The following is a 27,239-nucleotide window of genomic DNA, read 5'->3' as shown; positions in this document are numbered from 1 at the left end:
CTTTACTACTTTGAGGTTTTTAGAAGGTCTGATTATAGTATATCTGAGTTTGTTATAATTTTCTAAGGGTTTTCTGTTCTATATTTTCCCTGATGCAGTTGAAGATGGAGAGGTATTTGACTTCAGAGGAATGAGGTTAGATTGGTTTAGATTGCAGGTAAGAATTGGTAAATATGCATGACATTTCACAAACTTAAAACCAAAATGTTTCAAAGATTACTACTGTTCTAAATTACTCTCACACTGCAAATGGGTGACAGTCTATCTAAAAATAATCTACTCTTAAAATCAAACAAATACTTTAACAGATAATTTGCTGTGTTATGATATAACTTTGTCTGCTTTGGGTACTTTTTGCAAATCATCCCATGGGGTGTTTATAACAGTTCAGAAATAGAATGTGTTGAGGCAGAGCTGTTTGGTGGGTGTGCAGAGTGTGATTCAGAGTGCCTACACTGGTAAGGGAGAGCTTACAAGTTTGTGTTTTGCTCAGACATTTGTTCTGCAGTTTGTCTGAATTAGTGCCATATTCAGTGGTTGTTTAGAGACTTCACTCAAAGGCAGTTTGCTTTTTTTAAGCTCTAGTGGAAGGAGAAGAATCCCTGCATTTTAATTATGCAGATGTCCTGTGCATAGTACAAACGGTATTTAATATTGGTGTTGAACAATAGCAATGGGGTTTACACAAAAGCAGATTAAAAGCAGATATAACACAGGAAAAAGCAAATATAACATATGAGAAAGCAGATTAAACAAATAACTTTTATTGTCTTTTCAGGCCTACACCAGCGTTTCCAAAGCTTCGCTTGGTCTTGCAGACCATAGAGAACTAGGAAAAATGATGAACACAATCATTTTCCACACAAAAATGGTAGATTCTTTGGTGGAGATGTTGGTTGAAACCTCAGATCTTTCCATCTTTTGGTATGCTACTAACCTGACTGTACAAGTTTTTTATTATTTATTTTTTACTTTGTCCTTGCAAGTGTAATTTTTAAATAGAACACTGTAGGGAGAGAGAGCAGTGGAAGAATCGATTGGAATTTTTGGTTTCTAGCAGAATTGGTTTGAAAAAGGTATTTACAAACATCTGTCAGAGATACTCTCCAAGCAGTCATATAACTGATCAGGAATCACTAGTAGATTTTTCCTTAATACTTTTTGGCAAAAAGTGCAAGTTTTTACAGTGCCTGTGTGGCAAACATTAGAATAAAAGTACAATGATGATAATAATAATAATAATAATAATGTAAAATAGATGTGCAAATAAAATGCATTAGAAGTGAATGCAGAAATCGAACAGAAATGATGAAAGCATGGGGCAGTTTTGGTATACAAAATGTGTTTATGGTCACATTTGATTTGTGTGAAGTAAACCTTATTTGCAGAAAAATATATATATTTGAATGTCTGATTAATAACTGATTAATTCTGTTCAGTTTTTATAGTCGTGCTTTTGAGAAGATGTTTCAGCAGTGTTTGGAGCTTCCCTCTCAATCAAGATACTCAATTGCATTCCCACTGCTTTGTACTCACTTTATGAGCTGCACCCATGAACTATGCCCTGAAGAGGTAATTTTTAAATTTTACTTATTTTTATCTCTTATTCAACGTAGAGTGAACTAGATCTGAACACTGCAGGAAGGTGTTTGTTATGGCAATTTAATATTTTAGAGAGAGTGCTAAAAATGTAAAATTGAAGGTAAAACAAGTAGATATCTTGTTACATGACTTACATGCATTAATATCTGAATCCTTTTCTGAGGTGTGGAAGCTTTTTGGTCTTTGCTTTAAAGAGGGATTAGCTAGGGTACAAAAATTAGATAACTTTTCAGACTAATATGCTGATAAATCCGATAGAAGCAACAGTTTTCTTGTTAAATGGTTTATAAACTCATAGTTAGGAGAAGGAAGTAGGAAGTTGAGGGTTTTGTATGGCTTGTTACAGTTCTCTTCAGTAAGAAAACAAAAAAATAAGTGATACACAGTGGAATGAAGGCATTTACTTTGGTTAGAACTGGGTAATGGAAACCTTGTTGGTTAGAGTTAGAATTGAAAAAATACTATGTTGCTTGAAGAAATGGACTCTTTGTTAAAGGAAGCAGTTTGAATCTGAGGAAATTCTTTCTATTTTTGTTGTAAGAGCATAAATCCTTTAGTACATTTCCTGTATGTTCATTGACTTTGGAATTAGGCTGCGAGTCAACTTGGCCATTTTTATGTAGTGCTCATGAAAATGTTGTTTTCATTCATAACAGTGCTCATCTGAAACAATTAGTTGAAGAAGATTTATTGTAATATACACAGTATGGGGTTTTCTTATTTAAACATAAAATTCTTTTCTGCTAACTTCATTACAATATACATCTATATAGGTATTTTCCTTGTATGCTTTGCTTTAAGTAGCTGCCAATGCTATTTATATTAGACAAGCATTAAAAAGTTTCCAGGAAAGCTTAACCCTTCAGGACAAGAGACATCTTTGAGAACAGTTATAGTAACAGTAAGAAATCAGTAGCCAAAGTCCACTGGACACTAGTTACTGTGCATTCAGCTGCAGCAAGCACATTTTGTCACAGCCAGCAAAACTTGAAATTCAATATCTGAATTGTATGCCCTGGTAACCATTATAATTTTGGAAAAATAATCTTTGCTGTGCTGTGTACAGTGTGTCATAGTGTGGCTGATAGAAAGTAAACATCAGTGGTGAAAGGAGGATTTCAGCAAGACAGAGACTGTGCTTGTGCAGATCCAGTGACAAAGGAACAGAATCCAGAAATTAATGCAGCAAGGCTTCATTATTGACTTTTTCAGTGATCTGAAGAACACTGCTTTCTCTATAGCTTGAGTTGCCTGCTCTTTTCCCCCTAGACTTAGTATTGGCATATATAAATGAAGATGACATTCACAGAGACCTTGGAATATTTGACACATTAAAGTAGATTTGGTCGAAAATTAAATGTGAAAACCTACTTCTTCAAAATTTTTTTTGCCTCTTTTTACAAAAAATATTTTTAATGGTGATTTTGAAAATTTCATGGTTCAAATTGCTTCCACAAAGATAAAAATACCCTAGAGTCAAGATTGAGGACTAATTAATTTATTATTTCCCATATCCTAATTATCTGATGAGTAAACTGTTCTCTGCAGTACTGTAGGACTGATGGGAAACTGAAAATCCTGCTTCCTTTTCTCCTTTTTTAACAGCGACATCATATTGGAGATCGTAGTCTTTCCTTGTGTAACATGTTCTTGGATGAAATGGCTAAGCAGGCTCGAAATCTTATCACAGACATTTGCACAGAACAATGTACACTGAGTGATCAGGTGAGTGTGGTTGTATTCTAACTTTAATTCTCCTTTGTAGTTTAATTCTCCTTTGAGAGTTTCTCCATTCAACTTTCTAGATATTTTGTTTGCTTTTTTCCCTCTGTATTTTGGGTAAACTTTCTGTTTATAAAATTGAAGGCAATTTGAGCAAGAATTTTTAATACTGGAATTTAGTCAAAGGAAGAATGTGTTATTTGTGTGATGAAGTGTGCTAAAAAGAAGGATTTTAATTTAGAGGGGCTATTTCTTTTTGTTTACTAGTTGTTGCCAAAACATTGTGCCAAAACCATCAGTCAAGCAGTGAACAAGAAGTCAAAAAAACAGACTGGAAAGAAAGGAGAACCTGAAAGGGAGAAACCAGGAGTAGAAAGCATGAGGAAAAACAGATTGGTTGTGACAAAGTAAGCTGCTTCTTCTCTTCTTTTCACCTTGAATACCAAGTCAAAATGTGTTTTACATATTGAATGTGTCTTGCTTAATTTGTTTGAATAAATTTAATTGGCTGTAAATTTGACAGTTTTGCAGTTTGTGAGCTTACAATACTTCTATGGTTTGTATAGAAACTGGATTTTGTTACTTAGGTAATACGAATGTTTGTCACTTGAATTTATCCCCTTGGATGTTTCCTTTCCTGAGCAGAACTAATCCCTGTGCTGTAGCTAGGCTTCCTGAATAGTTATATTAACCTGTGAGCCCAATTAGTGGGTGGCATCTTCAATTCTACATTGCTTTAGCACTCTTAAGGACAGGCTGGACAGGAAGTTCTTGCTGCTGTAAAGCTGGTGGCTGACATGGAGTTTGTGGCTCCAGTGCCTGAACCAGGAAGGTTTCCTTGTTAGTGGCTATAGAAAAATTGAAAGCACCAGTAAATCAATAGCAAAACCAAAAAACCCACCTGGTAATAGGTAAGGTGAAAGGTTAATAAATACAGTTTGGGATGTAAGAGATTAGAGGGTAGGACTCATAAAATTAATAATAAGATAGGTGCAAGGAGAGATCAGAGATCAGGATGGTAGTGTGATAAAAGTATGAAAAGGAAGAAAGCTAAAAAAAAGGAAAGTGTGTGATTGGGAGTTCCTAAATTCACACAGTGCTGAAGGGGGGAGGAAGTGGTTTTGCTACAGTTGTAGCAGTGAACTGTGAAGATTAGAGAAATTTCTGGAAAAGAACTTAGTTTAAGATTTGTTCCCCAATATTTTTGCGTTTTTATTACTGCCTGCTGGGAAACGTTATTTGTATTGTTTAGTTCAATTTGGGAAAAATCCCTTAAATGTCAATTCTTTTTGGGGGTGGTAAAAAAAATACATATATCTCTATATATATGTATTAAAAATATATCTTACATCACTGTATGTATATGCAATGCAGGTCAGTATGTAGTTGTAGGATGTGTTCTTGGCCAAAATATCGGTTTTTAAATATGCTAGAAAAATGTCTCAAAGCAGAGCATAATAATGAAGAGCTAGACTTGTACCTGCTTTTGAGGCATTATTCATTCAGTATGTGCCTTCCATGATAATGTACACTTCTGTTACATTAATTTTTTTTTATTTCTTGTCTATTCTTAAAGCCTGGACAAACTGCATACTGCACTTTCTGAGCTCTGCTTCTCAATCAATTATGTACCAAACATGGTGGTTTGGGAGCACACATTTACCCCAAGAGAATATTTGACATCTCACCTGGAAATCCGCTTTACCAAGTAAGAAATATTGTACAGTTAGAAGCATTGATACACAAGATAAGCCTCTGTTAGTTTATGTTGGAAATATTGTGTACTTACTACATTAAACTAGGTTTAAGAGGTGGATTGTGAAAACCATGAGTAGAGTCCCAGCTAATGATTATCATGTTACATGTGCAGACATACACAATAGTCAATTCCTGTTTTAAACTAAAATATGTTGAAATCCGTATCATCTATTTAACAGTCAGATCCTGCATTCCCAATCTTGTGGATTTTGTAGGAGCTGGTGATGGCTGTTTTTAGGCATGTATGAAGACATATATTTCCCACCATTCTTTTGCACAATGCTGGAGTGTTTTTAAATATTTGAGTCCACTGCCTTGCTGAAAGGAGTCAAGAAGTCTAAAAATCGGAAGTCAAGATCTGACAAAGCCAACTGAGAATATGTGCAGTTACTTTTTTTTTTTTTAAGTGTTGATGTTTGATATTCCTGTCTGTTCTTACCTTGATCTTCCCATAATTTTTTACAGAAATGGGCAAATTATGGAGAAGACTTCATATTAAATCAGACATCTGTCCTACTGTTTTATATCAAAGATTACTGGTTATATATTTCAAGCAAGGGTATAAGGCTTAATCATCAGGATTAAGTTTAATCATCAAGACCTAATATTAGGTCACTGGAGCATTTAATCAGTAACATAAGGAGCAAAAAATGAAGATCATGGTATTTTAAGAAGTCAGCTCTTTGGGTTTATGAACTTAGGCTGGTGTTGGTCACTTGTGCTTATTGTTTTAATTTTGGGGGAGACCAGCTTGTGGATTGTGGCTGCAGCAACAGGCACATTATTTTCAGGGACTGCTTTCCTTTTTATTGCTTCATGAAAGAAGTGAAACTTGTTAGCTGAGCAGAATAGATATTCAATTTATAATTATTTTTCAGACCTTCAAATGGCATTTATTTCAGAGGCTTGCAGTGTTAGTGTCTCACTGTTAGGGATTTTTTACTGTTTTAAGCTCCTCTGTGTCACATGTGATTGGACTGGAGCTTATTATTATGCCACTTAATCTTATTCTTAATCTTAATCTTGTTAATGTATCAATTTTGAATTTATTTTAAAATAAGAGACTGGCTCAGAGGCAAACTATTGAAAATGCTTATTTACATATGTCCAAGCACCAACAAAAAAGTTACTCTAAATGTGTTCTCCTCCAGAATAACTCATCTCATTTACCTGTGATGAAGGTCATGATCTACAGATTATTTTTTTTAATTACTGTTCTGTCTTTGAAAAGTACATATTACTTAAAAGCTTAGCTCTTAAAATCTGAGACCATTATAAACTTAAACACTACAACAAGTATTTGTTTACTAAGACTGCTTTTCAGGATCCCCTGATAGATTTTGTTTGAGGACCTGGTTCCAGTGACATACTGGGTAAGGTCCATGTCCAGGTATGTTAAAATGGAATATGCAGTTCCTTGTACAGTTCTGTTCTAGCTTGAAAGCTAGCCTAGGAACATCTGTTATTAGAAGCCTGGTTTTATTTATAGTGAGAATTTGAACAAATTAAAGTATGTCCTGCCATTTCTTAGCCCCTTGATTAAAGATAGAAATCACTATGTTAGCTAAAGGGAGATGTATTTTTCATAATGGGATTTCTGTTTATTTACTTATATGTTGGATATATTTTTCAATCCATACCACACTATAGCCATGTGGTTTTTTAAAAGATATTTCAAACTATAACAGCAGTTTTGGTCAAGTAATTTTTTGTCTTAGTATGCTTTGAACACTTCAGTACATGATTGCTCTTGTATTTCCCAGAAGTTCTGCATTTTAAAAGCCTTCAACATTAATTTATTTGCCAAAGTAGTTGGTACATAAGCTTTGCACAGTGTGGATTGCTCATACATATATATGTAGGGAAAAAAGCTTTATTTAAAAAGTAATTGGTGAGTATTCTTAGTCTCATGAAATCTTTACTGGAACCACAGATACAATTGTCTTTGGAATCCAAAATGGTTTTACAAGTGCTTGTGTAGTATGTGCATTGATCAGAATTTAATAGTTGTGGATTTGAGGAGTGTTCAAATAAAATTAGTATTTTCCATGCTTGAAAGTGTTTCAGGCCAGGTTGGATGGAGCTTTTGAGCAGCCTGATCTAGTGGAAGATGTCCCTGCCCATGGCAGGAGGGGTCAAACTGGCTGGTCTTTAAGGTCCCTTCCAACCCAGGCCAGTCTATGATTCTATGAAAATCTGTGGTTATAAGATCATTTTTATAGCTGCATCTTTGTTGAATATTACTAAGAAATGAATTTGTTTCCAATCCTTTTTTTTCCAAGGTCAATTGTTGGAATGACTATGTATAATCAAGCAACACAAGAGATTGCAAAGCCATCAGAGCTGTTGACCAGTGTAAGAGCCTATATGACAGTCCTCCAGTCAATAGAAAATTATGTACAGATTGACATTACACGAGTGTTTAACAATGTTCTGCTTCAGCAAACCCAGCATTTAGACAGTCATGGTGAGCCAACCATCACCAGTCTGTACACAAATTGGTAAGTATTATGAATGCTTGTTACAAGTTTTTTAGAGATTTTTTGTTGTTGTTGTTTAATGAAAAATCTGGAATTGGAGAAGTAGAGTTATTTAAAATATTTTCTTAAGTTTCCAACATGTTTACTTCTCCCTGTACCTGTTCAAAGCAACTTGAAGTTTGCAAACTTCTTGTACTTTTTATAGGGATGAGATACAGAGTAAAATGCAGACATGAGTTGAACTATGAAAATAAAGCTTCAGTGTATGGGCTTTACTGTCCCTTGTCACAGAACTGTACTTCTCTGTAGAGGGTATCCATGAATATGTGGCTTTTCATCTAAACCATTTCCCCTTTCTGATAAGGTATTTGGAAACTTTGCTACGGCAAGTCAGCAATGGTCACATAGCCTATTTCCCTGCTATGAAGGCATTTGTGAATTTGCCTACAGAAAATGAACTGACATTTAATGCTGAGGAATACTCTGATATATCAGGTAAATTTTGCTGCTTCTACTCCATATTTGTGAAAGACAGTTACTGTATTGCTTGAGTAATTGGAACAGCAGCTCTAAGAGCAACTGTTACTGAAATAACAGCTAAATCTCAGAGTTAACAATTGTTAGCCTTCAGTAGTATTTTAGTTTTATTCATGCTGTCTCTTGTCTCACTTTTCCTATTTTTGGTCAAAGTAGCATTGCATTTAAGCTAAAGAGATGGGTATATTATGTGTTCAGTTTACTGCCATAAAAATTCTTGTCTTTAAAATTATACTTTGGGGTAAAATATTTTTGCACCTAAAATACTAGATACATGCTAGATACATGATGGACTGCAAGAAATGAAGATGAAATATTTGAAGTATAACAGGTTTTTTTATTTCTCAGAAATGAGAGCCCTTTCTGAACTTCTGGGACCATATGGCATGAAGTTCTTGAGTGAAAGTCTGATGTGGCACATCTCTTCACAGGTTGCTGAGCTTAAGGTAACCTTGGAAACTCATGGGTGGGAAGGCAGTTTTCTGGTTAAGCTTCTCTTAAAATATTTAATACCTATGTTTGGGCATGCCATCTTTTTAAAATGACTATGTCAAACAAACTGATAAAGCTGTGAATTTTACTCTTCTTTTGTAGTAAGCTTGCACAGGTAGTATGTGTGTATCCTGCATTCTTCAGCATTGAATGTGCAGGACTTTATGCAGACTCTTCATTTCTGTGTTAGATACCCTAAGTTAGAAGTCAACCCTATTTTATCATCAGTGGGAAAAGAAAGATCTCCAGGTATTTGTGAAGTCCTTACCCAAGACTGTTTGCTATCCAAATGTTGCAGGACAATCTCAAATCAATTTTTGTAATCTCTAAGGACTTATTTCTTAACAATGTCTGTATGTGTGTGTTGTTTAGTTTACATGGATGAAAGACTTTGGGTCCTTTTCTTTGTTAGTTTTCCTCATTTTTACGTGTCTTTCCCTCTGGCTCAACAGTAACCATTTATTATAAATGTCTGTTCTGATAAGTGAACCTCATATCTACTGCACTACAAACAAATAATGAATCTGATGCAGTGAAAAAATTTGGTAATGGGGGCATGTCAAGGAAGTTCATTTCATGTATATTCAAAACAGCAAACAGTGACAAGGGAACCACTTGGTACCTGTGTAATTCCTTCTGGAAAGAAGTTTTAATAAATGTAATAACATATACTACTTTCTCTGGATAGTGATACTATTAAAATGATACTAATTGGCCTAGATTTTTTTTTTATATGACTTATTCTTTTAATGTCACTTCCAAATTTAATTCCAAGTTGTTATTACATCTCCTAATTTTCAGTTATTTAACCACTGATTAAACTAAGGAATGTTTTGTAACTATTTTTGTAAAAGTACATGAATACCTAAGAGATATAAGGAACTTCCTTTCTTTCTTCAATAACAATTTATTATTAGCCTACCAGACCTTTAGGAGTGTGTGGTTTTAACAAATCCTGTTACACTTTCAAGGATTTATTTTCTTTGCAAACACCTCAATTTGCAGTGCTGCTGAAAGGCTGAGAAGTATGATAAAAAGGTTTGAAGCCTTTTATTCATTGTCAGAGCTTAAGGAGAGGAGCTGCTTATGCTTTCCAAGCTGGGCTGAGTGCATGCAGCAGCCCTGACCTGAGTGCCCAGCCTGCCAGGGTAATGGATTCCTTATGCCCATACCAACTTTTGACTTAGAGCATGAGTCTTTCCAGGTGAGAATGGTGTGGTTTAACTCCTCACTGTGCACAGAGTGACACCTGTCACGTTGCAAGGGAAGCACAAAGGCTCTTGGAAGGTGTTCGTTGCTGTACTATTTGTACACTTACTGAGGAGTCATCATATTTCCTCAAAATCAGCACAATCACACAGTTGGAGGTGTGAGCATTTTTTAAAAAGCAACTTTAAATTGTGTCTGAAATCTGTTGTTTTCTGATACTGCTGAGGGTAAGTAGAGGGTGATGTAGATTCACATGTGCATGACCACATTTTTGGAGGAAAAATCAAAGTAATAAAATGTTCCTCTCTTTGGCTGAGATCATTGGCTTCTCAAGAGAGCCCTGAGAAGCATCTGTGTTTGGGGGAAGAAAACAACAAGAGGAGAGAATGGGGAATTTATTACAAGTAGGGTTCAACATGCTTTGCCTTCTGCAAAGGTGGACCAGGTGTCAGTTTTATATCTGAAGTTTAAGATTGGGGCAAGAAGGGAAAGATTGCCTCATTTAAGCCACAATTTGAAAACTATTTCAGCCTACTCCTTTTTAATCTTAAATTAATATGCTGGTTATTCTTGTAGAGCTGAAAACTTGACTGAGTAACAATGTGTGTGGGCTATTGCCTTCAGTCTTGCATTTTGGAGAGCTGTGAGGAATTTAAAGTAAAATGCAGAGTTCTGATACATTGAATGGTTTAAAATTGCCCATCCACTGATTTCAGTGCAAACCAGTCTTGCTTTGGCTCTCTGCCATAGAATAGAATTATGTCATGTCCCTTCACATGTGCACTCCACTCATAGTAACTGAATGATTTGGGTTAGAAGTGTTGCCTATAATTAAGAGAGAAAAACTCCTTGCAACAGTGTTAAAATAGTGAAGTAAAAAGCAGACCTTTATTGGGAGCATCCTGGTGTCCCAGTGGTGATGGGATTGCCACTGGATTTCTATAATTTTATGAGGCTAATTAAGTAGGGTATCTAACAGGTGTATCCAGTAGGAGATTTGGTTGCCCGAGTTGGTCCAAGGGCTTCTTTGCCCTACTTCTTGTTATGACTTCTCAGATTCTCGTTGGAAAACCAAAAATGTTGTTCTTGTTGTTCTGACAACGAGACTAAACAGTATTTTCAGGAATATGTGACATGGTTAACTTAGTGTTCTAAAATCTAGGGGGAAAGGTTAGGAAAAGTACTGGATCTACAACCATGCATTAGCAATCTAGAAAGCTGCAAATGTATGAAAAATATATAAAAAGCTTAGGCATTGAAAGGGATCCTTAGCAGCAGATTCCTGCAGGTATGCCTCTTAGATTTTATGAAATATGTATAATCGTGTTCCAAATTATAGTGGCCTACATGTTTGATGAATATTAATTTTTCCTGCTGCCTCCTCTGGAAATTAAGATGGATTGGAATGCACCTACTTGAAAAATAAAACCATTAATAATCACTTTGGAAGACCACCCCCAATTCAGAATATTTTTGTTTCTCCCTCTATCCTTCAGTTCTTTTTTATGGTGATTTCATTTAGTATACAATACATTAATTGAAGTGTCCTTTAAACAGAAGGAAAAACACTTCAATGTTCAGAAGAACACAAGGTCTACATTTTCCTAGCTATTGATTGTCATCTACATAAACAGAGACAATCACTTTTCCCTTTCAGAAATAGGGTACTTAGCACTGAGACTGCAAAAATATTTTTGTAAGGATAAACTACCTATTTTTTGCTTGAAGAGAGTTTAAAAATACAGCTTGGCACAGCCTGAGTTCCTCAGCTAGCAGGAAATTTGGATCTGGCATTTTAGAGCTATGATTATGCAATCTCTATAATGTAAATTTTAATCTGATAAATATTTGGAGAATGATTTCAGGAAAGTTATTACATGTACTCTAATTTTACAAGTTGCATATATGAGAGCGGTTAAAAATTAGAAACAGACACATTTTCTTTCTTTTTGGCCAAACTGAAATGAAAACTACTGCACTTGAGTTTGTTTCAGGATAAGGTGTTAGGACTTGGAGGAATGTCTTTGCTTTTTCATATTATAGTGGAAGAAAATTTCAAGTAAACTGTACCAAGCTTTAACAATCTGATTTCCACTCTTGATTCCATTTTTCAATTTTACCAACATTAAATTTCAGCATAGTGAAAGCAGCAATCCAAAAGAACTGATTACTTTGTGAATTTATATTTTTATTGTAATATGTATACTTTTCTTCTAAAAAGCTGAGTGGCACAAGGACCTATTGTCTGATTTTTATGGAGTTACATTCCTGTGCTTTAAGATGTGGTACACATTGCTCAATACAAAAATCATGTTCCAAGGGGTGTCTAATCCTCTGCTTTTTGATTCAGAGCTTGCTGTTGTGTATAGTAGTGACTGATGACAATATTGATATTGTAGTCCCATTAGGAACACAGTGGATACATCTATATTCCATGGGGTTAGTTGCTTTTCTGCCAAGTTGAAATATCCTAAATCAGGCATTTATCCAGTTAACATGCTGAAACTTATAGCTGACATGAATCTTTGCTTCTTTATAGAAACTTGTGGTGGAGAATGTTGAAGTTCTAACACAAATGAGGACCAGCTTTGACAAACCAGACCAGATGGCAGCACTATTTAAAAGATTATCATGTGGGTACCCAACAAGATCCTACTAAAGATACAGAGTTATTTTTTAGATGTCTTTGTAAAGAAAATGGGAAAAATTAATTTCTCTGTATTGACTATCCATAAGCAGCAAAATGTATGTGAGCTCACATAAACTGATGGATCATTTCAAACTTTTCCAGTCTTCTTATGTGAGATTTCAGTGTTACTTAGTGCACAGGCACAATATTAGTGATGAGTTTTGAGCATCATTTCAGGGATGATAATATGGAGATGTAGCAGCAGTAATATGGAAGCCTAGTACATAGCTTTAGAATGTGAAACAAAAACCAATTACAGTAAAGAGACATTTTTGTCCTCAAGAAAGCACAGAGCCAGTGCTAGCATCCAGTACTGTCAGCTGTGTATATTAGGTTTCATTCCTGGAAGTGGTAAATGTGATGATAGTCTTCTATTGAAAATCCCATTGTGGATTCAGCTATAAAAACCTGCTTTAGCACTGGTTATTTTGGCTCTTTTAAGGAATGGCTTTTTTTCAGTACCATGTTGTTTTCAATATTTTGTTAAATATTTTGTTTCTCTTATTTGAAGAATTGATCTTATTAACAATAACACTTGGTTCATTGTTCTCTTTTCAGCTGTTGACAGTGTTTTGAAGAGGATGACAATTATTGGTGTTATCTTGTCTTTTCGGTCATTGGCACAGGAAGCACTTAGAGATGTAAGAAAGAACTGAATATGTTCTGGATAATTTTCATTGTATTTAACTTCATGGAATGATAGGATATTTGAAGCTTAACTGTTCAGGAGTGCTAGCTCTTAAAAGGTTGACAACATGTGGGTGAAATGGCAATACTCAGTTCAACACTGAACTTCAAATTGCAACTTGGGGTGAGGGAATCTATTTTTTGAGTACTGTTCAGAGAACTGTTAGATTAGAACATCAAATTTAGTTTAGATCATGTTTTCTGTGTTTACTCATTTTAAAGGCTTTTATTTCACTTCTTTGTTGCAAACATTTATTAGGCTTTGATGTCTTAAATCTACAAACAAGTAAAAATGTTCAAGATAAAAACCCACGAGGAAAGAAAATAAGCCCAGTAAAATAATGGTAGTGTCTAACTGATAATTAACATGGGAAGTAATTTTTGTCGTTTTGTATGTATTTGTATCTCTTAGGTCTTATCCTACCACATTCCTTTCCTTGTAAGTTCCATTGAGGACTTCAAAGATCACATTCCAAGAGAGACTGACATGAAGGTAATATTTGGCTGAAAGGGTGATAGAGTTGTTTTAGAGCTTAGTAATTGTGGATCTGCAGCCTCCTAATATCCTGGGGAAAAAAATCACAGCCAACTGATAGAGTAAGGACTCTATCTGCCTGTGGTCACATTGGAGAACTTTCATGGACTTAACGCAATTTATCAAGTGTTAAAACATGACAAGGGGGAGAATGCTGAGCTGCTTCACACTGTGAGCAGTACAACTGGTAAAACTAAATATTTCAAGGACTCTGTATGAAATCCCTGAGGAAAAAAAAGTTAACAGCTTAAATAAGGTACCTTTCTTCTGAATGAGAGTATGTTTCCATCCAGAAACCCTTGTTGGCACATCATGTGGCTTCTGGACATGTATGCACAGCAGCTGAAGTCTAGCAGGCTTTTAAATTTCTTATTGCAGCTTGGAGTCTGTGAATATTTCAGCTGCTTCATGGTATTGCAGCAGTTTGATTTGCAGAGAATGTGCACTGGGATATACAATGTGCATCTGACTTTTCCAGAAACAACTTTTAGAAACCTGCTCTTGAGCAAAGTATGGTTTTTAAGGGCCAGGATATGTTGTTATCTCTGAAGTTCACATTTTGCTGTTAACTCTTTGAGGAAAGTAAGCAAGTTCTCTGTGTATGAAAATTCATTAAATAACATTAACATCCTCCTCCTTTTAAAAGTTGATGTGAGCTTCATGATTTCAGAAGACACAGTTCAGCAGTTATATTCTGGCTCATTTTCAGTTAAAATTACTGAAATTTTACATGTATGCTGTTTAATTCCAAAATATAATCACATGCTCTTTCAAACTTGCAATGCTGATAAACCAGCCATGAATGTCTGATGTCCCAGAAAACATTGAAATTCATACCACAACAGAGGAGTTCTGTGGAATTGCTATGGAAAATTAACTTCAAATATACAAGCTCATGATAAAAATTGTATCAAAATGATGGAAAAATTGCATTTGCACTTCTCAAGCAAAGCCTTTCTAAAATTGCCACCTGTAATTGCGGAGAAAATCATTGATCACCAGAGCATCACGTTCAATTCTTTATTGAACTTGAGGAGTCAGCATCCAGAAGAGATGAGATGGGAAGTTCACTGCTTACTTTGCTTGATCTTTTCAGGAAGCATCCTACACCCTCTGGTATCAAAGGAGTGTTAAAAAGCAAGGTGGGATAAAGGCTGCAACAGTAACCATTGAAGACAGTATTTTACAATTAATGTTTTTAAGTTGATGATAACAGATCCTTTGAAACAGTTTAGTGGATCTCCAAAGATATCACTGAATTCATTAGTATCAGCAGATGTGAGAAAGTGTAGTAATTGCTGCTTCTTCTCTGGAGGTCAGCAGAGTAATTTACAGTCCATGGAATAATTGCATGGAAAAAAAGCAAAATAAAACCCCGCTGAGGGCTGCTGTCTGGCTCTTGCCACATAGCACTACCTATTTGCCTTCTGCTTCACATAATATTTGGCTGTTGGCCTTCTCTGTCTCTGCTGTAGTTCTCATTTGATTCTTAAATATAACTATTTTGTGTCCTGGTGTGTGGTGGTTTTTTTTTTTAGTTAAAAGTGTCAGAAATAAATTCTGACCTCTGTGGGTGTACTCCACTCTGCTGGTAGATGATGGTACAGACATGACTGTAGATGTCGTGTCTGCTGGTGTGATGTGATGCCATGTAGACTTGTTAGAGAGTTCATAGCATGTCTGGATAATGTTGGAGGACTGCATGGAGGAGCAGACCTGGGTAATTTGTCCATAGTGCCTGTTGTCAATACTGGAAACTTGTCATGTATTCCCCCACAACTCTGCCAGAGCTTTGTCTTGAAACATCTTGTTGGAGGAGCCAGGAATGTTCTAGGAGTCTGCTAATAATTAAGCCCTGGGGACAATTAGCAGCTCGTTCTCTGAGCTTTCTCCTGGCCCTGTCACATACAGCTGAGCAACTGTAGGTAACAAAGTCTTCTTTTGGGACAATAAGGCAAACTGTTTTTTTCTGAAAGGCATATTAAGAGACAGATCTTCACAAGGTTTTTATATAGTGGATTGTAACAGTTGCATTATTGGGCATATTTTAGGGCATAATAACATAGTAATTTCCTATGTACTGAATTTACCAAGCAGAGTATGAATAGTTTTAAAGCTGTTGATGAAATTAATACTTGCTATGAAATACTATTTTTATTTTACTATTCCCAAAACTTATGATTTGGGGTGACTTTCAAAATGGGGATATCGTCTCCTTTTATTTTTAATATTTTTAATATTAAATTCTTGAGCTGTCTATACAGGCTTTTAGAAATAGGCTTACATTTGTTCCACTGTGCATGTAGTGACAGGACAGAAGGGAATGGCTTTAAGATGACAGAGAGTGGGTTAAAATTAGATATTATGAAAAAGTTCTTAACTGTGAGGGTGGAGAGTCCTGGCACAGGTTGCCCAGAGAAGCTGTGGCTGCCCCATCCCTGAGGTGTCCAAGGCCAGGTTGAACAGAGCTTGGAGCAACCTGGGATAATGGAAGATGTCCCTGACTATAGCAGGGAGTGGAATGGGCATGGCTTTAAGGTCCCTTCTAATGCTGACCATTCTGGGATTCTTTAGAACCATGCCCTGTCCATATGCTCTGTAATTCTTTTCATGCAGGACTGTGCAAACACCATTTTATGCTTTTCATACCAAAGCTTCCCCTCAGGCAGTGCTCACAAGGAGATTCTGCACAATATTCACTTAATGGAGCTGCTCAACTCTACATGGGAAAAGTGTAAAACTTCCCAAATATAATGGCACTAAGACACTGCTGGTTTCCTGTATTCATTTTTATTTGATGTAGACCTGCTTTTGCAGAGAGTCATCTGAACTATGGTTTAAGAAACTTAGTTGTAGTAGTAAATGGAAAGAGAAAACAACAGTGTTGAATGCTTGTTGATGGGAACAAAAGAGACATCGTGGGGTGGACTGGGAAATGGAATAGATTTCAAAATGTTCTTAGTTCCTCCAAGTGCTGTGGCCACTTAAACTGTAATTTTTGGTGGCTGGAGTCAGTGAACACTGAATCTGTATAACATTTGCATCTTGTAAGGTTTCTCCATTACTTTATTTCACCAGATTGTGACTTTTGGGTTTTGTTTAAAAATGCTGTATTTGTAGATGTTAGCTGATATTTTAGATTTGGTAGAGAAGATACATCAGTGTTCTTTTGAACATTAAAGAAAGATGTAGAAACAGCTAATTGGAAGTCAGGGTGTTGGTTTGGAGGTAATGTGGGAAAGTATGAGGTTTGTTTGGCTTGACACCACAGAATTACCATCTGGTGCACAAAGTGCAGGCACAGCTGCTCAGTGGAGGTTAGAAGCAAACAAAATCTACAGTCTCTGTCTAACATTTGCCAAATCTCTGAAATTCCTTAGTGCCTCAAACTCGTCACACCAAAAACTGTGCTTCATCATCTTTACATTAAAGTATTTGTGTTGTCTTTCTTCTGGTCCTCAGGTGGCAATGAATGTATATGAACTGTCATCAGCTGCTGGATTGCCTTGTGAGATTGATCCTGCCTTGGTTGTAGCACTGTCTTCCCAAAAATCAGGTAAGAAGTTCCAACTTCAAAAATATAAATGTTTAAAAAAGAAAAGAAATGTTTAAACTGCTGGGAGGAAACTTGAATATCGACTCCTTTGTATTCCTTCAATAAACTTCATAAATGGCAGAAGAGGACGAGTTACTTGTGCCTGCTGTTTATTGGTGTTAGCCTGAGAATCTTTTCAAATATGCATGAATGGAAGTGCTGACCTAGAAAAGGATAACAGGTAGATGTAGAAGGAATTTGGTGGTGAGCACTGCTGTAATTTAAGAACAATGACAATAAGAGTGTCTTGTGAACAACTTGATCAGTTCTGTTGCACAGGTATGTAACAAATCTGTCACCTAAGTAAGCATTAGGAGCTGAATGCAGCTCATGAATTTCACAATACTTTGTTGCCAGTGTGTCCTACAACTGTTAACATGAAGTTTACAAGGGAAAGCAGTAAAATAAACATGTTAGAGAACTGACATTGATCATGCTTCCTCTTCATTGCTTTAAGGCACCGCTGTCTAAGCTTTTCAGTTTTGTTTATTCTGGCAGGTTCAAAGACGTGAGTTAAGACTCTTAAGTGTTTTTTCATGGTCTTCAGGTTTTTTTCCTGTCTTCCTTAATGAGCATTTCATTACTTTTTTACCCCTATATGTTATGGATAGCTAATGTTAGAATGAGACCATGAATTTTTTAAGTGCTACCTAAGTTGTTTTTCCTTACTTCAATAGTGGTTGAGAGAGGGGCATTTCAGTATTAGAATTTAAGTTCCAAGCACAATTTCTCTGTGCACTTAGAAAAAAGAAACTCGAAGTGCATTTGTTCTATCGACAGTGTATGTAAAATATACAGAAGTATATTTTTGTTAGGTATCTAAAATGGCATTTTAAATAGATTATTTTCATTGTAGTACAGCTATGAAATGTTTAAGCTAGGTCAGCAAGGAGAATTTCTGTATATTCTCTGCATGTAATGGTTTACGATCTGGTATTTTGATTGTTACATTTGGAGTTTGAAATATTTTGCTTTTATTCAGTTTTCATAGAGATAAGTTCTGTATGTTACCAATTGTTGACTTTTTTAAAACTGATCTCAGTTTGTGATGCAGCTGCTATTTTTGTAAGCACAAAGTGAATTGACATGAGTGCACCATCACCTTCTGCTCATTTGCCAAAGGGAGAGTGCAAGAAAAGCTCTTCTTACCTTAGAGCAATAATTGGATTTATACCAGCATGAAAAGATTGCTATTCTGCTCACCTTATAAAAGACTTAGTGACTAAATCATTAGAAGTAATATCATGGCAGTGGTTTCTTTTTATTATCCTAGGTAACAGACTGGACATTTTGCAGCTTCTACTCTGTTTCTTTTGGCAGGACTGACATTAATATTCCTCTTTTCACAACACAAATACTGACTTTGATTTTGCTTTAAATTTCAATTTAGTCAAACATTTTACATTCTAATCTGCCTGCAGCTGAAAGGGAATATTTCAAGATTACCTCTTTAATTAGAGAACTTTATTATTTTTGCTTTTAGAAAACATTAGTCCAGAAGAAGAATATAAAATTGCTTGCCTTCTAATGGTCTTCGTGGCTGTCTCCTTGCCTACTTTGGCTAGCAATGTGATGTCTCAGTACAGCCCTGCCATCGAAGGTAATGTAGAGTCAGCTCAATATTTGCTGGGAATGCTGTCTTCACAATAGTCCTAGTAGTGTCTTGAATACATTTGCCTTTTAATTATATTTTATAGTGAAGAAATTTAAAAATCTGTCAGCCTTAATTCGGGCAAGTTCTTCTGAAAGTACTTTAAAAAGCATTTACTTTTGTGTGAGATAACATTCTATGAAAAATTAGTTTGGTACTTTAAATTTTCAGAGCAGTTCAGACACTGCAGGGGGCAATCTTGCCCTAACGTGGAGTCATTCAAGCACACATTCTGCATTAACTAGTGTGGGACTTCCTATCCAATAGAATATATTCTAGTAAATATTAATGTTTTAGTAATTTTTACATTGGCCTTGGGCCAGTCATTCAAGGTGTCCTTTCTATATTTAATACTCTGTTCGTATTGCCAAGCATAAAGTTTTGAGAACAGAATCTGGAGGGTGTAAGTGGTGAACAGAATTATTTCCTACACAATAGTTCAATTTTCTTATTTAAAAAAAATCATATTTGCCTCAACAAAATTCTTTGCATGTAATCCAGAATTTTCTTTCTCCTTTTAAGTTGGAAAAAGACAGACAGTACTGTTCCAACACATATAAAAGTCACCTTTCAAGCTATTTCCTTTGTAATGTGTAACATGACTCACATAATAGACCATGTTTATACTGCTTCCCTTCACTGGGATGCATATTTTCTCTAATTAGTTTTTAACCTTGTGTTATTTTAAATTTGCTCAAAATTGTCACTCACAAAGTAAGTGTAAACTGGCTTCTGAATATTTAAAGTACCAGGAAACTACCAAAAATTTTGAAAGTTTTCTCTATGACATAATGTAGTATGCAAATAATGTTTTTAGAGACCCAGGATTGTTGTTTTACATGGGGTTAATCAGCCTTTTCTTCAGTTTTGAATTATTAGGGATGTGTTGACTCAAGTTTCATTTTAAGACAGATAATGTAGACTTCTCCAGTTGTGGAAAATGTTAGATAAATCTGATGTATGAGTACAACTTGAATATTGATTTGAAAAGTAAAGAATTTTCAAGTTAAAAGCTTTTTCTGATGAATGGGAAGAACAATCTGTTACCTGCAGAATTGTTTCCTATTATTCGTGCTCTCTTAGTATTTCTGTTGCTCTTTGCAAGCTTTTTCCAAGTCATGAAACTTGAATAAAAATCTTGGAATATAGGTGAGAGCAGGGAATACATAATGTGATTGGTGAGGTGCACAGGTAGAAACTTCCTTGTTTGAAGACAGTCCAAATGAACTTGTTTATGTATATGTAAGATCAGATCTCTTCAAAATTACCTATAGTTACAGTTTTGTAAAAGAAATCCTCTAGAAGCACTTCCTGCTACCAGTTTCTCCTTCACTTACCCACTCTGGAGTCTCAAAACCTGTATGGCTTGCCAGTACTAAATGTTTTACTGGTGATTATATTTTCACATTTCTCCCTCTGCAAATTAAGAATATGTCAGGCTAGCTAGAGGTTCTCCAGCAGTTTAATGTTCAGGTGGGTTTGCCTTCCTCAACCTTCCTCTCTTCCCAAGACCCTCTTAGTTATCATGTTTTTAGCAGGCTGAAACAACAGATAATTCTTCTGTTGAAGATAAGCAGATAATCTTCTGTCTGTTTTATATCATTTATATCAATATTCCGGTTTATGTGGTTTCATTTATATTAAATAACTCTTAAGATGAAGTCAGGCAAAGCCTTGTTTCAAAGTGAGCTCTTACAGTTCATAGATGGCATGAAACTGTGACTGGAGAGAAAAGTTACATCTTGTACTCAAGCCCATATTAGGAGTTGCTACTGGTTCTGTGAGATGTGGCCTGTGTATTATATAATTTTTTACTGTGTGGGCTCTTTTATTGAAAGCAAAATCTAGCAAAAAGTATACATAAAATATGTTAGCTCTACAAAAATAACTGAACAAACAGAATAGCCTTTGTCATTCCTGCCTTCCTTGCATAATACTACTTTTTCTTGTGTTCTACCCTTATTGTAGAACATCTGGCTTGAAACACTTAATATAAATGGTATTTCCAGAATGTGAACTTAATAAATTCTGCTTTATGAAGTAAATTCCCTGGATAAATCCTGAATTAATCCATCAACGAGTCACAGATTTGAAAGAGTTTCAGCTTTCTAATCTGGCAAGACATATCTCCCAAATACAGACAAGTGCTTGGACAGCTGTAGCAATGTCTGTGTTCCTCTGTCTGCTTCAAGATCAAATCTGTTTCTTCCTCTTGTACCAGATAAAGGCTCAAAGTCTAACAGATCTTTACTTTTGCTTCCAGTACAGAATCTGAGCTGCTAGTCAAACACCAGGCTAGAGGTCTAAGTTGTCAACTAGAGGATAAAATAGAATCCTGTTCTGCAAGAGTTCTTTTCTGAATATTTGAAACCTGTTGTGAGTTGGAAGACAACAGTTCTATTGCATCAACAATTCCCTTGTTGATGCTTTTTCTACAGCCTGAGACATAAAAATGAAATCTCCTGAATAAAATGAGCCTCTTCAAAGACAAATGCATATTTCAATCAGAATTAAGCAGAACAGATTTTCTTGACTGATGCTCATATAAAAATAGGAGACAAAGTTGGAGTATCAAAACCAGGGGCCCTGCTGAAGGAGATCCTCAGGGATCTTCACTGGGACCTGCACCTGGATGGGGGGGCTGAAGAGTGAGGTGAGAAAATTTATGTATCATGTGAAGTTGTTGAGGGTATTAGAGGAGTGAAGAGCTGCAGAGGTATGATACTGAGTAAACTGAGCAATAAAATGACAGCTAAAAGTAATTTAAGTAACAATAGTGATACACATGGAGAAAAAATGGATTTTTCTCAGGTGGAGTGATGGGGTCCAGCTGACCTCACTGTTCAGGCATCAACTTGGAGTAATGGTAAAAGATGGGCTCATTGCTCACCAATGGTCAAAAATAAGAATCAGCATGTTTGCATGCTTGAATACTTGTTAACTCCTTCAAAGACCACCTCCTTTTCATGTGCTCACACTTGCCTAAGATACTTGCCCAAGTGTACATTGATTTTGTTGTAAAGTGGTATATTTGACTTAATTTGCCTGGAAGAAATGTCAGGTTTACTGAGGAGCAGTTCTCTCTGTGAAAACTGGTGTCATTTAACCACCTTCCAGGGCTCTGAAGCCTGAGTGAATTTTAGACAAGATTGACCAGGACAATGGTACACATGAGAATCAGCAATGAAACAAGTTTTTTCTTGAGTACCTGTAGATTTCTTTGAGGAATACTGTCTCAAAGGGCATGAGATGTTAATTTACACAGAGGGAGAAAAATCATCAATTAGCTTGTGAAAATCCTGTCTTTTTGGCCTAGTCAAGCGTTAAAACTCTCAAGTTTGGTAGAAACCAATTAAATTTCCAATATATCCCTTGCTTCTAAAAGCCCCAGGTTGTTTCTCAGGTTGTTGTGACCATTAGGAATTGGAAGGCAGAACTGTACTTCTGGTGACTTTGCTGATAACAAGTTCAGTGTGGAAGGGTACCTCCCTCCCATTGTGTAAGATACTAAAACTTCTTCTTTCATTGTCACAAGTCTCTTTAGTCTTTGGTGATATTTTCCAAAGAATATTGTCTTTTCCAACATGGTGCTGAGGTGATTTAAGTATGTTTTTGTTTAGGGCATTGCAACAACATCCATTGCTTGGCAAAAGCTATCAATCAGATTGCTGCAGCTTTATTCACCATCCACAAGGGAAGCATTGAAGACCGTCTCAAAGAATTTTTGGCTGTATGTATAACTTTATTCCTACTTGTTAAAATGTACTGTTAAATTGGGATGCAATGCTATTGACTTCATAGAAGTCTGTATTGATGCACAAAGAATATTTTCTATATGCTTCTATATACAAGTCTATACATAGATCAAATTTTGCAGTAGCTCTTTATAAAGGCTTGTGTGTTGGAAAGTTAGAGGAGCAAATCAGTGCAAGTGTCATTTTTTTTTTAGTACAATCTTTAGTATTTTAGCACATACCATTTCTCACATTGTGTGGCCCGTGACTGGGAAAAAAATGTGCACTGCATATAAAATCAAAATTCTATCTAGCTGATTTTTTTCCCATGATACTGTAGTTGTGGATACTTCATTTAGTTACCTTCTTTGAAAAAGTAAGATAAACTTCAGAGTGGCTTTTGTGTTGTACCTTTTGACATGCCTGCCTTTCTTAAACATGAACAGCCAGGTAGCAGCATATTGCAGGGGTACTTGGGAAGAGAAAAATTTTAATGCCTCAGAATAGGTTAAAAATGAAAGCTACTGAAATCTTTAGTGATGCTTAGGAAAAAAATCAAGTTTCTAGGTCATGGTGACATGTTTTAAATATATTTTGATGTGCTACTTGAGTAGAAATAAAATTTTTAAATGGCTCTTAATTAGCTAGTACTTGAAGGAAGCTAAAGGTAAAAACAGCAACATCACTTTAATTTTTAAAAATTACTATTGATTTTGAGTGGGTTTTGATTTTTTCTGTTTGGCATTAAAATGTGTAGAGAAAAAGCCCCTCCCTCTTTATTTTAGGTAACTTTTTGTAACTAGAAGTTCACAGGAACTTTTTTTCTTAACGAATCTTTCACTTGTGGAAATTCATTGCATTTTGTAAAACAGAAAAAAACTCTATGGCCATTGACCTTGTCTAATGCAACTGCTGGATGTAAAACATGAAAGAGAAATGGTTGTATCAAGTTGCATACATTTGACAAGTGAAGAAAACCAGTATAGTTTCATGTGATAAAAACACTTTTGGTATGAGGTTTGCATTCTTTCAGTGTTTATAGACTGCTTTCAGACACTGCTTTTACTGCACAGACTATGACTTGATGGTTCAGATATTTTGTTAATCTTTCTTTTTTAACACTTACTGTTAGTCTGAAAGAAAAATATTTCTCTTGAGAAGAAAATTGCTACTGAAGATGATCTGCTTTCCTGTCCAAGTTAATTAAATGTGAAAAAAACTTAGGAAGTTCTTTAATGCTGATGAGAATGTACTATGTATCTTTTGAAATATACATACTGATTTCATATTAAGAATTGAATCATGACAGCTTTTTCAAGAAGAATATTGAGTTAGATTTTTCAAGTTAGTATTTTAATTTAAAATCCTTTTCTGGTAAGCATGTGGTTTAGGCATGTTGCCATTGCCACAATGATGACTGTACATCTGAAAGTTGGAAGGAATTTTTTTCAGATTTCTGCAAGGCATGAAAACATGGTGTATCAAGAGATGGTTCATGTGCTCAGGATTACTTGCTTTCCTTTGTCATTATTAGTACAATGCAGAGTCCACTGGCTTTGTGTAACAAAATAGCAGAAGCTCATCAATGCTTTGTTTTATTTATTACTTTGAAATACTCATTTCCTATAGCTTGCATCATCCAGTCTACTGAAGATTGGCCAGGAGACAGACAAAACTACTACAAGAAACCGAGAATCTGTTTACCTACTACTAGACATGGTGAGCATTTGTGTATTTTATTTGTAGCTCCCAAACCATGGGAATAATCTTTATGTTGTTCTTCCTGGCATTCTAATGTCAGTATTTTTTTTTTCATTCCCCCAACATGCTCATATTATTGCCATCATCCTTTATTGCTTAGAATATTGTATCACATTGCAGATAATTTTCATTGTTTGCTTAGTACATAGCATATGTTTAAGAAGCAGTGCTCAGTGTGTAGGAGAAAATCTTCTCTGCTCAGAGGATTTCCTCTCAGTATTCAGTATCTTTTGGAAGATGTCTATTTATATTGGAAAGCAAAATACTTGCTTTGAGAAACAATGAGTTTAAATATAGGGAGAAACACTACTATAAACTTGGTGCAATTTGTTTTCACTGTGAAATGTGTTAGTGGTGTTGTGATGCAGGCTGGAAGGATCTGTATGAAATAGATTATCAGTAGAAGGTGCTCTGCAAAACCTTGTGCTTCTGGTATTTTTCAGATTGTGCAGGAGTCTCCATTCCTGACAATGGATCTCTTGGAGTCTTGTTTCCCTTATGTCTTGCTGAGAAATGCATACCATGCTGTCTACAAACAAAGTGTTACATCCTCTGCCTAAGCATCTACTCACTGGAGATAAGACATAGCACGCATCTGTGTGGCCTCAGTTTTATCTGTAAACTGTGGAGCTATTTTACTCTATGGCCTGATGAACAGTTTTGTGAATTATAAACTTTTTCCATAACGTTGTATTCCTAAACAGTGGTTTCTTAATATGGTTGTACTACAATATAAGCTTGGTTGATTTTAGGTTGCACACTTACGGAAATTTTTTTCTCATTCTTTTCTTTTTTTAATTTTTTTTTTTAACTTTAGAGCATCAATTATGTTTTAAAAATACTACTTCTGCTATATGTTTTTTGATATTGATCATGCAAAACAAAAATTGCTTGTTTATTTCCAAGAAGAAAAATGTATGTAGTGATTATTTTAGATAGAGTAGCCTTCATCTGTGTGTAAATTATTTCAAATAGGGAGAGTTATAAACTTGTACCTATTGTTCTTATTGAAAACAAATATTGGATGTGCATTTCTGTGAAGTAATTACAGCATTTCTAGTTTTATTTTGAAACGTTCACCGATCTACGTACTATGACACTATCTAACATTAAAAATGTTATAGGACTGCTTATCCTACAGACAGTGATCCTCTCCCAATACTCTTAAACAACTGCAAGTGGTGGTGTTTGTATAAAGCATAGTGGAAATTTTTTTTAAACTAACTTCTGTGGTGCCCTGTTGGCATTAACACTACCATTGTACCCTGCTGTATAATAAACATTCTTACACATTTATCATATATTGATAAAATGTTAGCCCTTAACCACTTTTTATATGTTTTAAATTTTTGAAATTCAAGTGTACCTTCCATAACATACAATAAACACTAGACTGTATTATCTGTAGGTGAATTATTTTTAATATAAATGTTATCCTAGTATTTTAAGCTTTAACTGTGCTGTTGTGCATTGATTTACATCTCACAGTTCATTAAATATCAATCCTTAGAGCTTTTATGTGAAGACTTCTTTTAATCCTTCACCTTTTGCCTTTTGCGATAGTGAATCTTGTAAAAAGTTGGAAGAAGGAATTAAAAACAATGTTAAAAATGTCAGTTTAGTGCCATTATCCTTTAAATCTTATTTTTACATAATAAAGCAAGAAAAGCATTTATATAGTATGTAGTGATGCCAGTTGTACCCACAGAAATAAACATATTGTTAAAGTATGAAACTTGAAATAATCCTAAAACGGGGGAATGTTGCTAAAACCATAACATCAGACATGACTGAGGCAGATGTATAATAGTCCCTTTTTTATCAGTCATGCAAATTGGCCTTGCAGGATAGCATGGGCTCATTTAGCCTGAAAGCTGACCAGATGGTTGTGCTCTGTAATCCCTGATGTATAAAAGCTGTGTGTTCCTCAACAGGCTCTGGACATTGTATAGAGCCCCTGTTCTTGGTGCAACTTCTGTGCATGCTGGTAACTTTTTCAGTTATGAAAGAGCTGTTGTGTGCTCAGTTACAATAGCTTCCTCTGTCCAGAGGAAAAAAGTACTGGAATAAAATTGTCCTAAGGAAATAAGACAGTACATCTATATTTTTCCTAATGATGCATTTTATGTTGTAACTATGGAAGTGTTTTTAAATTGATAAGTTAGTGCCATAATGAAGAAGTTTGTTCATAAAGCAATTAGGTTGAATGCAAGATTTACGAGTTAATCTGTAATATTTATAGTCTAATACATTCAAATGTTCTGATTTCAATTAAGATTTTGATTATGATTATGATGTAGCCTTTTGTGGGAAAACAATGCCTATTTTCAAGATGGATTCTTGAAAAACTCAAGTTTAAGAAAAAATTTATTTTATGCCTTTTAATATTTTAAATACAAAAGAATTGTACGTGTCCATTTGCCTCAGATCCCAGATTTCCACTGAACTAAATCTGGAAAACAGGTAAACAAATAGGTAATGAGTGTGGTACCTCTTCAAGAAGCTGCTTCTGACACAGTTGGGGTAGATTTAGGCATGGACCTTTTAGACATGGTAGTTTCTGTGGGAGTCCTTCCATGTGGTGTCTGGCACACAAATCCCTGAGCTGATGCCTTTTTAACTACACTGCTGCTTTTTAACTACTTGGGCAAGCTCAGAACAAACCACACAAGGGAAAAGTTGGGGAAGAACCATGTGGACCCATCCATGTGTTGGTTGGATTTGGGCAGGGCTGGAAGGGTTTCCTTGTTGTGTTGTTTGCTGTATTTTCTGTTGTTCCTGGTTTCA

General features: G+C 35.4%; 1 protein-coding gene across 5 annotated transcripts in view; it reads left to right on the top strand.

The window, feature by feature from the left end:
• NCKAP1 (NCK associated protein 1) overlaps nt 1–26,068 on the top strand; it is a 56,870-nt gene extending 30,802 nt beyond the window's left edge. For all 5 annotated transcript variants that reach the window (XM_014892507.2, XM_014892508.2, XM_088167720.1 and 2 more), the window contains 17 exons: nt 99–157; nt 779–924; nt 1,440–1,572; nt 3,208–3,327; nt 3,592–3,731; nt 4,901–5,032; nt 7,365–7,583; nt 7,927–8,057; nt 8,448–8,545; nt 12,340–12,433; nt 13,048–13,130; nt 13,589–13,669; nt 17,174–17,267; nt 18,790–18,906; nt 22,578–22,687; nt 24,321–24,410; nt 24,896–26,068. In XM_014892507.2, the coding sequence (XP_014747993.1) occupies nt 99–157; nt 779–924; nt 1,440–1,572; nt 3,208–3,327; nt 3,592–3,731; nt 4,901–5,032; nt 7,365–7,583; nt 7,927–8,057; nt 8,448–8,545; nt 12,340–12,433; nt 13,048–13,130; nt 13,589–13,669; nt 17,174–17,267; nt 18,790–18,906; nt 22,578–22,687; nt 24,321–24,410; nt 24,896–25,012 (1,964 nt within the window). In that variant the 3' untranslated portion in view covers nt 25,013–26,068. The remainder of the gene's footprint in view (nt 1–98; nt 158–778; nt 925–1,439; nt 1,573–3,207; nt 3,328–3,591; nt 3,732–4,900; nt 5,033–7,364; nt 7,584–7,926; nt 8,058–8,447; nt 8,546–12,339; nt 12,434–13,047; nt 13,131–13,588; nt 13,670–17,173; nt 17,268–18,789; nt 18,907–22,577; nt 22,688–24,320; nt 24,411–24,895) is intronic.
• The last annotated feature ends 1,171 nt before the right edge of the window (nt 26,069–27,239 follow it).

This window comes from Sturnus vulgaris, chromosome 7 (assembly GCF_052056855.1).
Source record: "Sturnus vulgaris isolate bStuVul1 chromosome 7, bStuVul1.hap1, whole genome shotgun sequence".
Lineage (NCBI taxonomy): Eukaryota > Metazoa > Chordata > Aves > Passeriformes > Sturnidae > Sturnus > Sturnus vulgaris.
Note: the sequence above shows the minus strand (reverse complement) of the source record. Positions and strands in the feature narration are given on the sequence as shown.